This window comes from Euprymna scolopes, chromosome 2, assembly GCF_053919585.1.
Source record: "Euprymna scolopes isolate OS-2025 chromosome 2, ASM5391958v1, whole genome shotgun sequence".
NCBI lineage: Eukaryota > Metazoa > Mollusca > Cephalopoda > Sepiida > Sepiolidae > Euprymna > Euprymna scolopes.
Genome location: NC_136483.1, coordinates 145588683 through 145602936, shown reverse-complemented (window position 1 = coordinate 145602936; position 14254 = coordinate 145588683). Strand labels below are relative to the sequence as shown.

Sequence of the window (14254 nt, the reverse complement as noted above, 5' to 3'; positions counted from 1 at the left end):
AAAAAAAAAAAAAAAAAATGAAAAATCCAAACAGTTAAAAAAGAAAAGTTATTGGTCCCCCGACAAATGGAGGGTGGATCTATAAATTCACCCTTGTCCGTTTGTCTGTCCACACTTTTTTTTCAATAACTGCACCTTGGAATTTTTTGAAATTCTGCACAAACATTAAATCTGATATGAGTAAAAAAGTAACAGAACAGATTTTTCGGGAAAACTTCCGTTCTTCTAAATCTACAGCATATGTGCTTACAGTTATATCTCATAGAATTAGCAAATCTTTCGATGGAGGCTTCCTTTCTAGGGCAATTGATCTTGATATATCAAAGGTCTTTGATAAGGTATGGCATAAAGGTCTACTTTACAAGATCTCCAGCTATGGTATAGCTGGAAATGTCTTCTCAATTATTAAATCATTTCTCTCTGATAGGTTCATAAAAGTAGTGGTTGATGAGCAGAAATCAGAAGCTCACAGCATTAATGCGGAAGTCCCTCAGGAGCCCGTCTTGGGCCCAACTTTCTTCCTGATTTACATCAATGATCTTTCAAATTACATCCCAAGATCATCCACAGACATTTATGCTGATGATACTACCATCTATGGCAGCACATCGAAGGCCATAAACGAACATGTTCTCTCTGATTCTCTCGTCTGATCTTGAGTACGTGGTAGAATGGAGAAAGGAGTGGCTGGTTAGTGTTAGTGCATCAAAAACCAAGCTTTTATCTTTACATCAATGCTCTGATCCTCAACTGGCATTAATTGAAATGAATAGCTCTCGTCTTGGGGAGGCTTCATATTTTGACAAGCTTCTGAGCTTGACCTTTACTCTTGATCTGAAATGGAACGCATACATCAAATCCGTTGCTCAGGTCACTGGGAAAATGGTGGGATCCTCCTATCAATCTAGTAGATATCTCACTGCTGATGCAATTCTCTACTCTAAGAGCCAGGTACATCCAAGGACGGAGTACTGTTGCCACATCTGGGAGGAGCTGCTAGAAAGACCTTATTCTGCCTTGATAGAGTTCAAAATAGACTTCGTAGCCTAGTAGGGAATGCCCTTTTCTCTTCCTTGCAACCTCTTTCTAACAGAAGAGATGTTGTGGGCCAGTCTCTGTTTTATCATTATTTTTATGGCAAGTGCTTGACTGAGCTCCAATCTATGATCCCTCCTCACCAAACTTTCACAAGAAACACTCGTCTAGATGAAAACACGATCAATAATTTCTCACACTCTTTATCTGTGCCTAAACCTAAAACGTAGATTCCATGAACAAAGTTTCTTTCTTAGAAATGTACACCTGTTAAACTCTCTTCCGTTTGCTTGCTTTCCAGCTGACCACAATATGGTCGTCTTCAAGTCCAACGTAAACAAGTTCTTGATGAGCCGTTCCCCTTAAGTAATCCAATTTACCAAATTTCCACTACTAACAATTACTACAATATTGTCCCATTGACTACTGTACACTCTTTAATCCTTATACTTGAGTGGCCTCTGGGCCTTGATTAGTAGTGACTCCTATGTAGAAAAAAAAAAAAAAAAAGGCTTTCTGCAGTCCTGTCGGCTGGACGAAAAAAAAAAAAAACCTCTTCCACATTTTTTAGGATAAAAAAAAAAAAAAAAAAAAAAACGAAGCCTTTTTAAAAAGCTTTTGTCAACACAGGGGTGCTGAGCTTGAAGAAAACAAATAAATTACTAAGTGTTTTTTTTAAAAAGTTTTGTTATTGTTTGTTTTCATTTTGTGTTGTTGCCTTTCGGCTGATGTAACTCATTACTGGGTTTTTACCGAGCAAATATTGTCCGCCATGGGCCAGATATGTACAAGCACCAACATTTTTAAATCCATGAACAGTTTTTTTAAATTGATCTGCCTATATTAGAACAGTGTCATACTCATAGTAGACACATTTTTATATTAAAACTAAACAAATTTAAATGTGTGTGTGTGTTAAATCAAAGATTTAAAAAAATTATTTTTAGAAAAATTTGATGAAAGAAAAAAGGAAATTGGTTCACATGAACTTTCACCGCTCCTCTTACAATTTTTTTTACCTTTTTCGTCTTTTTTTAACTATTTCTGCGGATTATTATCGATTGAGCACTAAGCTACCCGATTATAAAAAAAAAAAAAATCCATATTTAAAAATATGGAAGGGGGTTCAATTTCACATACAACATTCTAGTATCCCCCATTTTTTTTAAATTGAATTTACGATAATCTCATTTTGATGTTGGATCCTTCACCCCCACCAGGAAATTAAAATCGAGAATGTTTTTAGGATACAACCTGGGTGAAAAGTAAACCTAAATCTATTCCTGGCGCACATGAACGAGAATCACCCCCTGGTGTCCAATCAATAATAATCCACTGAGAAAATTGCAAAAATCCGAAAGCCGTTCTTAACATGGGGAGGTTGGGGGTGTTTATTCCGAAAGATATTCTTTGAGGTGGAGTGATTCTCGTTCAGATCCGCCCCCATTTCCTTTTTAAAACTTTAACAAAGGTGTATTTTGTTTACACAAAATAATACATTTTCACTAAGATTTAAATAAATCATAATAAGTTTATTATATTCTGTGATCGTTAATTAATAAATACTGAAAGCATCATTAAAATTGGTTGACTTCATGAATTTTGGTGAATTTTTAAAAGGGAAGGCAAAGTGTGTCAGAATTTTTGGGGAATTTTTGACACCTGTAACACAAAACTGCAAATAAAATATACAAAACTCGTAATTTCTCTTTTTAAAGTGGTTTGTTTAATTTCTTTATGGAATATACTTCCAAAATAAACTATTAAAGTTTTTTGAAAAATAATAAGAAATATTTTTTATTTAAAAAAAAAAAAACAGTGTTTACAAAGTGCCTGCGCATGCTCATGCAGCCATTTTTTTTATGTAATAAAATGAATTGAATTTTACGAGTTAAATTTTTTTCAATTTTTTCAATTTAAAAATCTATCAAAATTTTTCTATTTTGGTTCAATTTTTACAATATTTGCAGGTTTAATGTGAAATTTTATGCTCTTTTCAATAAACCAGATATAATAAATTCCCCCCCACCCAATTTTGAAATGTTTATTAAAATGAAAATAATTTTCTCACCTCAGATTTATATATCTGTAGCAGAATTAGCAATAACCGAAGGGGGGGGATAAAGAGCTTACCTCAGATACGTCTGTTGCGTTGCGGGCTGAGCGGAAGAGAGAGTTCGAAGATGGCGTCCATGAGTTTTGTTGACCCCATGCAATTCTCGCAGAATCGCGTCTGCTCTCGCGCTATTATGCAAATATATAATTCCCTGCCACTATAAAGGCACGATGCTGGGAAGCAGTCAGGCAGTGTCCTGCAGATTGTGTGTAGGTGGTTCTGGCGGTTGGATTGTTCTTTGTGACGACCCACGTATCTGCGAGAAGCAAGTTTTCTTCTGCCTTTTTTTTGTCTCCCTCTTTACGGTTATTATAGTCAAGAAATCACGCTCTTCTTGAGGTGGGTGGTGCAGGGCGAAACTGACTATTTCCTATCTTTGTTTCTGATTTTTGCCTACTACATTTTGCTACAAGCTATTTCGGCTCGACTATGGCGAAGGTGCAGATAAGCAATGATATCATCGTTCTCTGGTGAGGGAGATGTAGCGTGGCTGAAAAAGTGAGACTTATCGCACAACTTCAGCAGGTGGATGATGTAGCGAGTTTGCTACCTTTATATCTGGAAGGTGATGCACTGGCTCTCTACATGCAAATGGAGGAGGACGATCAAAAGAAGATAGACCAGATTGAGGCATTTACCGACGACGCGTTTGCAGCATACAGAAAAATAACATGGTCAGATGTGTGGATGTTTTCGCCAACAAAATCAGGCAGTTGGTTGGATTGGCCGGGTTCACAGGAGATGGCCTAGAGAGACTCACGAAGTTGACTTTCGTCACTGGGTTCCCTGACGTCATCTCAATTGCTCTTCAACAAGTGCCGAACATCGAAGCCCTAACCATGGGGGAGCTAATGCCGAGAGCGAGAATTTTGATGACGACTGGGGAACAAAATCAGGCTGTAGTTGCAGCCACACGCTCACCCAACAACAACAGAGCCAAGAATATTCCTGTTAGTGTGACCTGTTTTAAATGCAATGTGAAAGGCCACCTTGCGAAGGACTGTCGAAAACTCGGAACACGGTGTTACCGGTAAGGTGAGAGTGGACACTGAGCTGGGAACTGCTCGGGAAACGAGCAAGGGGAGGACGCATAAGCGCCAGTCTCCTTCCCCACCAAGATGCGAACACAACGCTCCCGGTGACAGGCATCCATGTTGACGAGACGCGATGTTTGGCACTTATTGATACAGGATGCTCTAGGATGATTTTACATGCAGACTGGTGCCGATCTTGGAGAAAAACGAATGTGAATGTCGAAACGATTGGTGGAATATCCCATGCGTGCTGCGGTGCTGGAGCGGTCTCTGTATCCACTGATGAAGGTGTGTCTGCCAGAATCGATGTGTTGGTGGTGCGTGGGAAACTGCTGGGGTTTGACTTACTTCTAGGGATCGACGCCATAAAAGCTCTGGGAGGTGTCATTGTCGAGCCTACAGGATCAGTGTGGCTGGGTGGCAGGAAAAATATTAAATGCGCAGCCATTTCTATTAATGAATGAGATTTCACCAACACACTTTGACCAACAAAATCGTACGTGGACCGCATCGTGGAATTTGTCTGAGGACCATCCCCCCTGAAAGGCTACACAATCGAGTGTCAGAATACCCAGTGCCGCCAGAAATCCGTGGAGAATACACGCAGGAGCTCCGCACCTGGATAGATAACGGTTGGCTCGTGCCGTACCCAGAGGATGAATTTGGCCCGCCGCCCTCAAGGCCTAATTCCCCTGATGGCTGTGATACAGCAGAACAAAGCCAAAGTGCTTCCAGTGATAGACTACCGGGAGCTAAATCTTTACGTAGACGCGTTTACGGCCAACACAGATGTTTGTGCGGCTAAGCTCCGCAAATGGAGACAAAAAGGTGCTAATGTGTCTCTACTGGACCCCAGGAGAGCATACCTACAAGTACGGGTCCATGAGACACTGTGGCCATACCAGACTGTGGAAATCAATGGGAAAAAACACTGTCTGACCCGTCTGGGTTTCGGCTTGAATGTGGCTCCCCTGATAATGAGAGCAATTGTCAGCAAAGTATTATCCCAGGAAGAAGTTGTAAGCTGCGCAGCATCTGCTTACATTGATGACATTTTTGTCAATGAAGACGTGGTGCCTGCGACCTGTGTAAGAGAACACCTAGCACAGTCCAGGTTGGAGTGCAAGAACCCGGAGCAGTTGAAAGACGGTGCACGGGTTCTAGGACTGATGGTCGGGATGGTACGTGTGAAACTGTGTTGGAAGATGCATGTTGGCTGCGACCTGAAGATGACTCAACACATCAACTTAGCCAAACTGGACGCTGTATTGAAAGGCATCAATTTGGCTGTTCAATGGCAGAGCAAGATTCTGTCTGCATATACCATTGGGTCTCAGACACGCTAACTGGAAAGGCATGAGCACGCACCAAAGCAGCAAGAGAGATGCTTATTAGAAGACAACTAAACACTCTCAAGGAGCTCGTGAAAGAGTACAGGCTGACAATGCATGTGACGCCGGTTCCATCAGCTCGAAAGGGGGGGGGAGCGTACTTCGGATATGTCTGTTGTGTTGTGGGCTGAGCGGAAGAGAGAGTTCCAAGAGGCATCCATGGGCTTTTATTGGCGTTGAACCCATGCAATTCTCGCAGAATTGCGTCTGCTCTCGCGCTATTATGCAAATATATAATTCCCGGCCGCTATAAAGGCACAACACTGGGGAGCAGTCAGGCAGTGTCCTGCAGATTGTGTGTAGGTGGTTCTGGCAGTTGGATTGTTCTTTGTGACGACCTACGTATCTGCGAGAAGCAAGTTTTCTTCTACCTTTTTTTGTCTCCTTTCTTTATGGTTATTATAGCCAAGTAATCCCGCTCTTCTAGAGGTGGTGCAGGGCGAAACTGACTATTTCCTATCTTTGTTCCTGTTTTTTGCCTACTACATTTTGCTACAATATCACAAATTGAATAGAAAAGATCAATAAATAAAATAATCTAATTTAAAACAAATAATTTTGTGCAAATTTACCTGTAAAGTCAAAAGTTTAAAGCCTTTTTTGTTTCAAACCACATTGATTTTTTTTTTTTTTAAGTGAAACCTTATATTTTTAAAATTATGTCCTACAAAGATAGAATACCTACAACAATTTTTTCTGCTTCATTCAATGTTTTTTTTTAGATTAAAAAAAATCACTCCATAAAGAAAAAATAAAATATGTTAAATCAAAAACTCATGTATTTCTTTAAGTGAATGAAAAAAAATTTTTTTAAATGGAAAATCGGTCGAGTGGAATTTTTTTTAACAGCAAAAACTGATAAGTGAAATGTGATCATTTTTCAAGTTACGACGGCTCATATTGACTAACTTTTGTTTACAGCCAGCAATAGAAAGGGAGATTAATTCTGGCGCTTAAGGCCACCAAAGTTCTCAACTCGAATAAAAGGAGACATTTGTCTCCCTTTATTCCAGTTGTGGATAATTTAAAATCGCAGTATTTTTGAATCCTTGCTTAAAAAAGTATTTTATTTAAAAAGGATATGGAATATAAAATATGGATAAATTCTTAACAATGAAGAATGGAAGTACCCATTGATTAGTATTTTTTATAGGCAAGTGATTTTTTGGAATTTATATATATATATATATACATATATATATATATACTATATTCAAAGTAAGTTAAAATTCATTGATTTTCTTGAAATTTTTTTTAAAGAAAATCGATTTAAAAAAAAAAAATATTGCATATTTTGCTATTAAACCTGTTATTTTAAAATTTGGTATTTGCTCCTTTTTTGAAAAAAAAAAAATTACGGTTTGAATTACATTTTTCAAGGAGTTATAAGTTTCGAAAGATAGTAAGTCTAATTATTCAAGTTTTTATCACGCATTTTTAATGGCGATTTTCTGACACTGCTAGTGGTGCTTATGCACCTATGTTATTGTGCTAATAATTTGGTAAATAATATTTTCAAGTTAAATTCAAGTTTTTCAATATATTTATTTATTAAATTCTTAGATGAAAGTACAGAATAGTTAGACCCCCCCCCTTCCCCATGTTAAGAATGGGTGTCTATATAATAACGCTATTGTTTCAGTGCGGTAAGTACCGTTTTGTTTATTGTTAGGTGAAAGGTCAGAATTGTTACAAAACACTCCCCTCCCCATGTTAAGAATGGCTTTCTAAACAATAACATTATTATTTCAGCGCGATAACATACGCACAAGTACCCAACATTTGTGGGGACCGGTTAATAATTTGGCCCGAACCTAGTTAAACAAATAAAAACTGAAGACTTGACAATTTACCTAGATTAAGTTTTGGGTGCTTATGCACTTTTTTATAGTGTTTTTTTTTTTTTTTTAAATAGTATTTTCAAGTTAAAATCAAGTTTTACAATATCAATTTTTTTATTCAATTGTGAGGTGAAAGTACAGAATAATTATAATTACTCTGTGTTAAGAATGGCTTTCTAAATAACATTATTCCAACACGGTAATAAAAGTGCATAAGTACCAAGTTTTGTTTTTTTAGACATGTTTTTAATGTAAAGAAAATAAAGCCCCCTCCCCCAAAAGGGTCACTTTAGATTGGCAAAAAAATTAAAATTGACTCAGTCTTTCACTGACTGAAGATAAGGGATGAAGTGAAGTGTAAGAACAGATACTACACTTTTAAATATTTATTTGCACAAAATATAAAAATACATAATGAACAAATTAGGCACAAGGTCATTCAAAAGTGTGGGGATAATGAGTGCCGTTAGTCATCCTTGGTTTCAAATACTTAAAATTTACAGTAATAACATTTACTATCGAGACCTGTGGAAATTCCACAGCAGCATCTTTCAGCTGTAACATTGCTGCACCTGCAGTGCATTCTGTAGACGTTCAGCGTGGATGGAGACCTCGCAATATTATTGTACCTATTTACTATGCCTCCCCAGTAGCCCTTTTGTTAAATTTGTAAAAGTATTTATCTAAATAATCTAGTTAATGTAGTGTTAGAATGTATCTGTTCATTATGGTTTATCTCCAATATCCTTATAGGTGTCTGCGACATATTTCCATTGTAACGTCCTGCACGAACAGAAACCCCACGATATCATTATACCATCCTTAGACAGAACCGATACTACTCTTGGATCTTAGTCAGAAAACCAACAAGGTATATTTTAATTTCACGCACGGCATAAAAGCGACATTATTATTATTACTACATTGCGTTTTCGGTGATCGGGAGATCCTATTTATTAAAGAGAAGGGTGCTAGCGCACTTACTGATCTGCGCTATTTTTTAAATCGTATTTCCAAGTTTCATAAAAGTTTTGTTTTTTATTGAATTGTAAGGTGAAAGTACGTAATAGGTACAAAACAGTCACCCTCCCCTCCCCATATTAAGAATGGCTTTTTAAATAATAACGTTATTATTTCAACACGGATCAATAAGTGCACTAGTACCAAGAGGAGAATACGTGATAGCATACTACGAACATTAAATTAGTGTCTCTATATAGCAATGTTCGTAGTTATCACCTTCTCTCCTCCTTTTGAATAAATAGGATCTCCCGATCGAATAATTTATAATTTGGAAACCGTGACGTAAATACGTTAAAAAGTACTACAGTGTTAATATATAGATACTGCACTTTGATCTTAGCCAAAATTAAAGTCTCACATAATTAATTGCTCTAATCGTCCGTCTTGAATAAGCATATATTTTCCAAAAATAAATAAAGTTTTTACAACTTAAAACGTGTCGCTTGAGGTCTGAGTAGGTTACTGTTTTCGGTTTGGGGGGGGGGAGAGGGTTAGAATGGATTGGTTTATACCACTACAAAAGACTACAAACGGTTTTTTAGTTGGTTGTTATATTTATAAAGTTTCAACCAATGTAACCCTCGACCTTCTTCAAACGTATTGAGTTGAACTCAGAAATCTGGACGGAGTCTCAAACTGGAGTCTTTATTTAAATCATGTCGGATAGATTGTTCTCATCCCGTCAGCCATGATTGGGTGAAGGTGTTAATTTTCGAAATGGACCCATGGAGTAACGTTTAACAGCGTTGGTAATTTTCTGAGAAGTGAAGGTTCAACCCTTACTACAGGTAATCATAATCAAGAATGTCCAATTCTCCAGTGAAAGTACAGAATAATTAACAAAGATGCCCCCGGTCTCCAAATGGATTTCTTAACATTTAGTATTTATGCACTTATGTTACCGTATTGAAATAACGTTATTTTGAAAGCCATTCTTAACATGAGGAGGGTGTTTTGTAACTGTACTCCCACTCGTGAAACTTGAAAATACTATTTAAAAAATAGCACGGTAACATAAATGCATAAGCACCCATTATTTAGAAACCCATTTGGCACTTGGGCATTTTTACATTCCACGATAAATTTAGAAAGCCATTCTTAATATGGGGAGAAGGTGGGACTTAACTCTTCCTTTCCTAAAATGAAAACAAGTTAATTTGCTTGGCTGTGTTAAAATGTACACGTGCCACTCATTCTTAACATGATTGGAGGTTTCGTTAACTATTCTGTACCAGTACCAAGTCTTCTACCCGATCATATCATGGCTGACGGAATGAGAACAATCTACCCTCGTGGATTACGTAAAAGGCTTGTAAATCCCAATTTCGAAAAATTCACACGAAGGGGGTCGGAGGTTACATCGGCTGAAACGTTGTGGATATAACAACCAAGACGAGAAAAAGAGCGGAATAATCCCAAACCTCCAAATTCCGAACAAAACTAAAAATTCGGTACTTCTGTAGTTTACGAAACGTGCTACTTGTTTTAGATAAGATTTTCAAGTTGAATTCAAGTTTTACGATAAACTGTCTCCTCTCCCCACGTTAAGAATGGGGAACTAAATAATAACATTTAGAAAGCCATTCTTAACACACAGGAGGATAATGTCTTGTAACTATTCTGAACTTTCACCTAGCAATTTAATAAACAAAAATATCGTAAAAAAAAATAAATTAAATTTAACTTGAAAATACTATTCTTAAAAATAGCACGGTAACATAGATACACAAGTACCATTATGTCGGCACGGTCCGTATTCTCAGATTTTTGTTTTCAAAGCTTAAAGATTAAACGGTAAATTTTTACGACATGCCCAGACAGCGTATTATAAACACCCCCAACCTCCCCATGTTAAGAACAGCTTTCGGAATAATCCCAACCTCGAAAGCCGTTCTTAACATGGGGAGGTTGACGGGGGGGGGGATATTCCAAAAGCCGTTCTGGTGCTAGTGCAGCCGCGCTATTTTTTTAAAATCGTATTTCCAAGTTTAACGTTTTGGGTTTGTATTACTGTACACAGATTCAAAAAAGTTGTCAAAAAACAAATATATAACAAATAAATGTTATCAAAGGCAAGATAAGTTACTTTTCTACCAAACTGGATATATTTTTTGTGTTTTTATTCAATGTAACATGTTTATTCAGCTTGAAAAACGGGTAAAACTATACAAACACCGTGACAGCGAATTAACCCTACCCCTAACCCTAACCCTAACGCTGTCACGGTGTTTGTATAATAATACCGAAAAACGTACATTGTTTACAGATATATTGGAAAATTCAAAATGGCGCCCGATTCTCTCTTTAACATGGTAAGTTTGGGAAAAGGTGTTATAAATAATAAACTAGACAAAATACTATTAAAAAAACACCGAATATATGTCAAGTTATGTCACGGTAACATATATTGAGCGACTTTATAACGGTATTTTGTCTACTTTATAGCACTTTTTCCCGAACTTTATAACACTTTTTCCCGAACTTACCGTGTTAAAGAGAGAGTCGGCCGCCATTTTGAATTTTCCAATACATCGGTAAACACTGTATGCTTTTCGAGCTGAATAAACATGTTACATTGAATAAAAACACAAAAAATATATCCAGTTTGGTAGAAAAGTAACTTATCTTACCTTTGATAACATTTATTTGTTATATATTTGTTTTTTGACAACTTTTTCGAATCTGTGTACAGTAATACAAACCCAAAGTTTTATGGTTTTTTTTATTCAATTGTAAGATTGAAAGAATAGAATAGGTACAAAACACCCTCCCCATGTTAAGAATGGCTTTTTAAATAATAACGTTATTATTTACGTCCGGATCACTCTCTCTGCACTAGTACCGCCATTCTTAACATGGGGTGGTTGGAGGTGTTTATACTACGCTGGAGCGCGTCGTAAAAAAATACCGATTTAACAAACAAACAACTCCATTTCTTTCCGGGTTTTTCTTACCTGTTCGCTGAGCTGTGCTAGTGTTCGGGGACGATCGAACCCCAGTCGGATTGGCTAGTCCGGTTACCCCTCGCATATGTTGCAGGAGCAAAATATCATTGTGACGAATCCCATAGGTTTTCAGGCTAGTTTTTCCATCATGTAAAGGCCTCCCGTTCCATAGGATCGCAATTTCCTTGGCTGGGATACCAGTTTCGAATTCGCATAGCGCCTTAAAATTTTCCAATTCAAGGTCTTCACTCACTTCAATCGTGAAAACCTCGTCTGATAAAGTTGTTACTGTCACTAACATAATAAAAAGTTCATCCAGCAAGTGGTCGAAATTTTTGTGACAATAATTTTAAAATTTTCGCATGAGATAGCGTCTTTTTTGTGTGTTTGCTTGTAATCTCAGAATGTTGTTTAGTAAATATATAATTTTTTTTAATTTTTTTTTTTTACTTATGCGCGTGTCTCTCCCTCTCTCTTTCTATATAAGAAAAACAAACTTCTACTTCTTTTTAATCTATCGCACTTTCCAAAACAATGTGCGATTTCTTGTTTGTGTTTGAATAAATCTCTTGTTTTGGATCCAACCGGCTTCTTTTTTTTATGTAGAAGGATTATTCTTCCTCGGTTTTTTTTTAAAATCTTTTTTATGAACGGGATTTTTTTTTTTTTTTTTTTTTTACAAACGTGCTATGCGTAATGTTAAAGCAATAAAGGTTTACCTAACAAAATAAAAAGGTGATAGCCGTAAAATAAAAATAATCTGAGTAAACATTTGCACAATTTTGACGCCGTTCCCTCGACATGTTAGATTTGAATTATTGCAGTCGTGTTCTTAAATGCGGGCCACGCGACTTCCTTTCTACGTAATGAGCATGCGCTCGCCAACAGCCGCAGCGAAAGGAAACCCCTTTACAATTTCCAGTTACATACAAATAAATCCATATACTCCATTAAAAGCGATGTTAATTTATGACTAATACAGAAATGACGACTGCTATTAGTTTGAACGGATGAAAATAAAGATAAATAATTATTAAAATGTATAATTTAAGGGATTATGCCAAGGGCCAAGGGGAATAACTCGCAGTGTTTCCTGCTTTGGTAAATTGGTTGGGGGGGATATAGTGTACATACTTCTGTATAATAACCCCGTCATGAATAATAATAATAAATATAATAACTTATTCTCTCTCTCTCGGTAAATATATGTTTCAAATATTATTTTAAATTCTCTCTCTCTCTCTCTCTCTCTCTCTCTCTCTCTCTCTCTCTCTCTCTCTCTCTCTCTCTCTCTCTCTCTCTAAAGGGAGAGAGATTTTACTTTTACTTTTCTCCAAACAAAGCACAGTGCACTTGAACGTAACGGGTGACTATTTGGGACCAATTCGACAGGAATACTATGTAGGGAGTTGAACAGCGAGTTGTCTGTTCACACTTGTGTTGTCACTTACTCACACACACACACACACACACACGTGTGCGCGCGCTCGTTGCGCAAATAAACGAACATTCATTGATTTTAATTTCCCCGCGCATTTGCACAAAAATAAGTTCCAGCAACGACATAATTTCAAATACGCCCACACGCTTTTCTCACAACAACAAAAGCAAAATGGAGATATTTCTGCCGGACGGAGGCGAAGACAATACCACGTGACAATATCGACCAATGAGAAATTTTAGAAGATTGTTTTTTAATGCTTTCCCAAACCAAATATCAGCAGCAGCAATCTTGTGCTGGAATCCAATTCAAAAAGTATTTGAACGTAACAAACATTCTTTCTCTCTCTCTTCGCTCCAACTTGACACAAGAACATGTCTCTTGTTTTCATCTCATCGTTGTTTTCAAATCTGTCGAAACCATAATTAGACACGCCACGCGAGCATCCAAAAAACCACACTTATGCACACACGCACCCATTCCGTACATTTTCTATAAGAATTACTAACAATGGACTACTTTCTTCATGGGACTTTTGAATAAGACGAACTTCGCTAGTTCAAACAAAAACCTTGAAATAAGGACATTATTTTCACAAAAGACTTTCACCTTCTACAATATCTACAATATCGACCATCAATATCTACAATATCTACTGTAAATATCTACAATATCTACCATCAATATCTACAATATCTACCATCAATATCTACAATATCTACCATCAACAGCTACAATATATACCGTAAATATCTACAATATCTAACATCAATATTTACAATATCTAACATCAATATCTACAATATCTACCATCAATATCTACAATATATAACACCAATATCTACAATATCTACTGTCAATAGCTACAATATCTACTGTAAATATCTACAATATCTACTGTCAATAGCTACAATATCTACCGTAAATATCTACAATATCTTACATCAATATCTACAATATCTAATATCAATATCTACAATATCTAACATCAATATCTACAATATCTAACATCAATATCTACAATATCTACAATTAATAGCTACAATATCTACCATCAATAGCTACAATATCTACCCAATATCTACAATATCTACCATCTTGATTTTCCTGCTTAGGTCATCCAAAAGAGAAGATATTACCATGAAAATAAATAAATTTGAGCACACTATAAATTACATACATGAAAAAGAAGTAAATGGATACATATTGTTTCTTGATATCCATTTAATAAGTAATAACATTGAATTTGAGTATAAAGTCCATTGCAATAAGGTTGACTACACTTTTACTCTCATCATAACGATAGAGTGAAAAGAGGCACCATAATCGGTTTCTACCTCCAAGCTTTGAGAATATGCAGTAACGAACAATTAGAGGAAGAATTCTGACACACAGAACGCACTTTTAAAGAACTGCAATAATCACCAT

The 14254-nt window shown here is 36.6% G+C and overlaps 1 protein-coding gene across 1 annotated transcript in view; it reads right to left on the bottom strand.

The window, feature by feature from the left end:
- The window catches only part of LOC145297032 (protein DDI1 homolog 2-like), an 83708-nt gene extending 71269 nt beyond the window's left edge, over nt 1–12439 (bottom strand). The window contains exon 1 of the mRNA XM_080143259.1: nt 11395–12439. Coding sequence (XP_079999385.1) covers nt 11395–11686 — 292 coding nt within the window. The 5' untranslated portion in view covers nt 11687–12439. The remainder of the gene's footprint in view (nt 1–11394) is intronic.
- Between the last annotated feature and the right edge of the window lie 1815 nt (nt 12440–14254).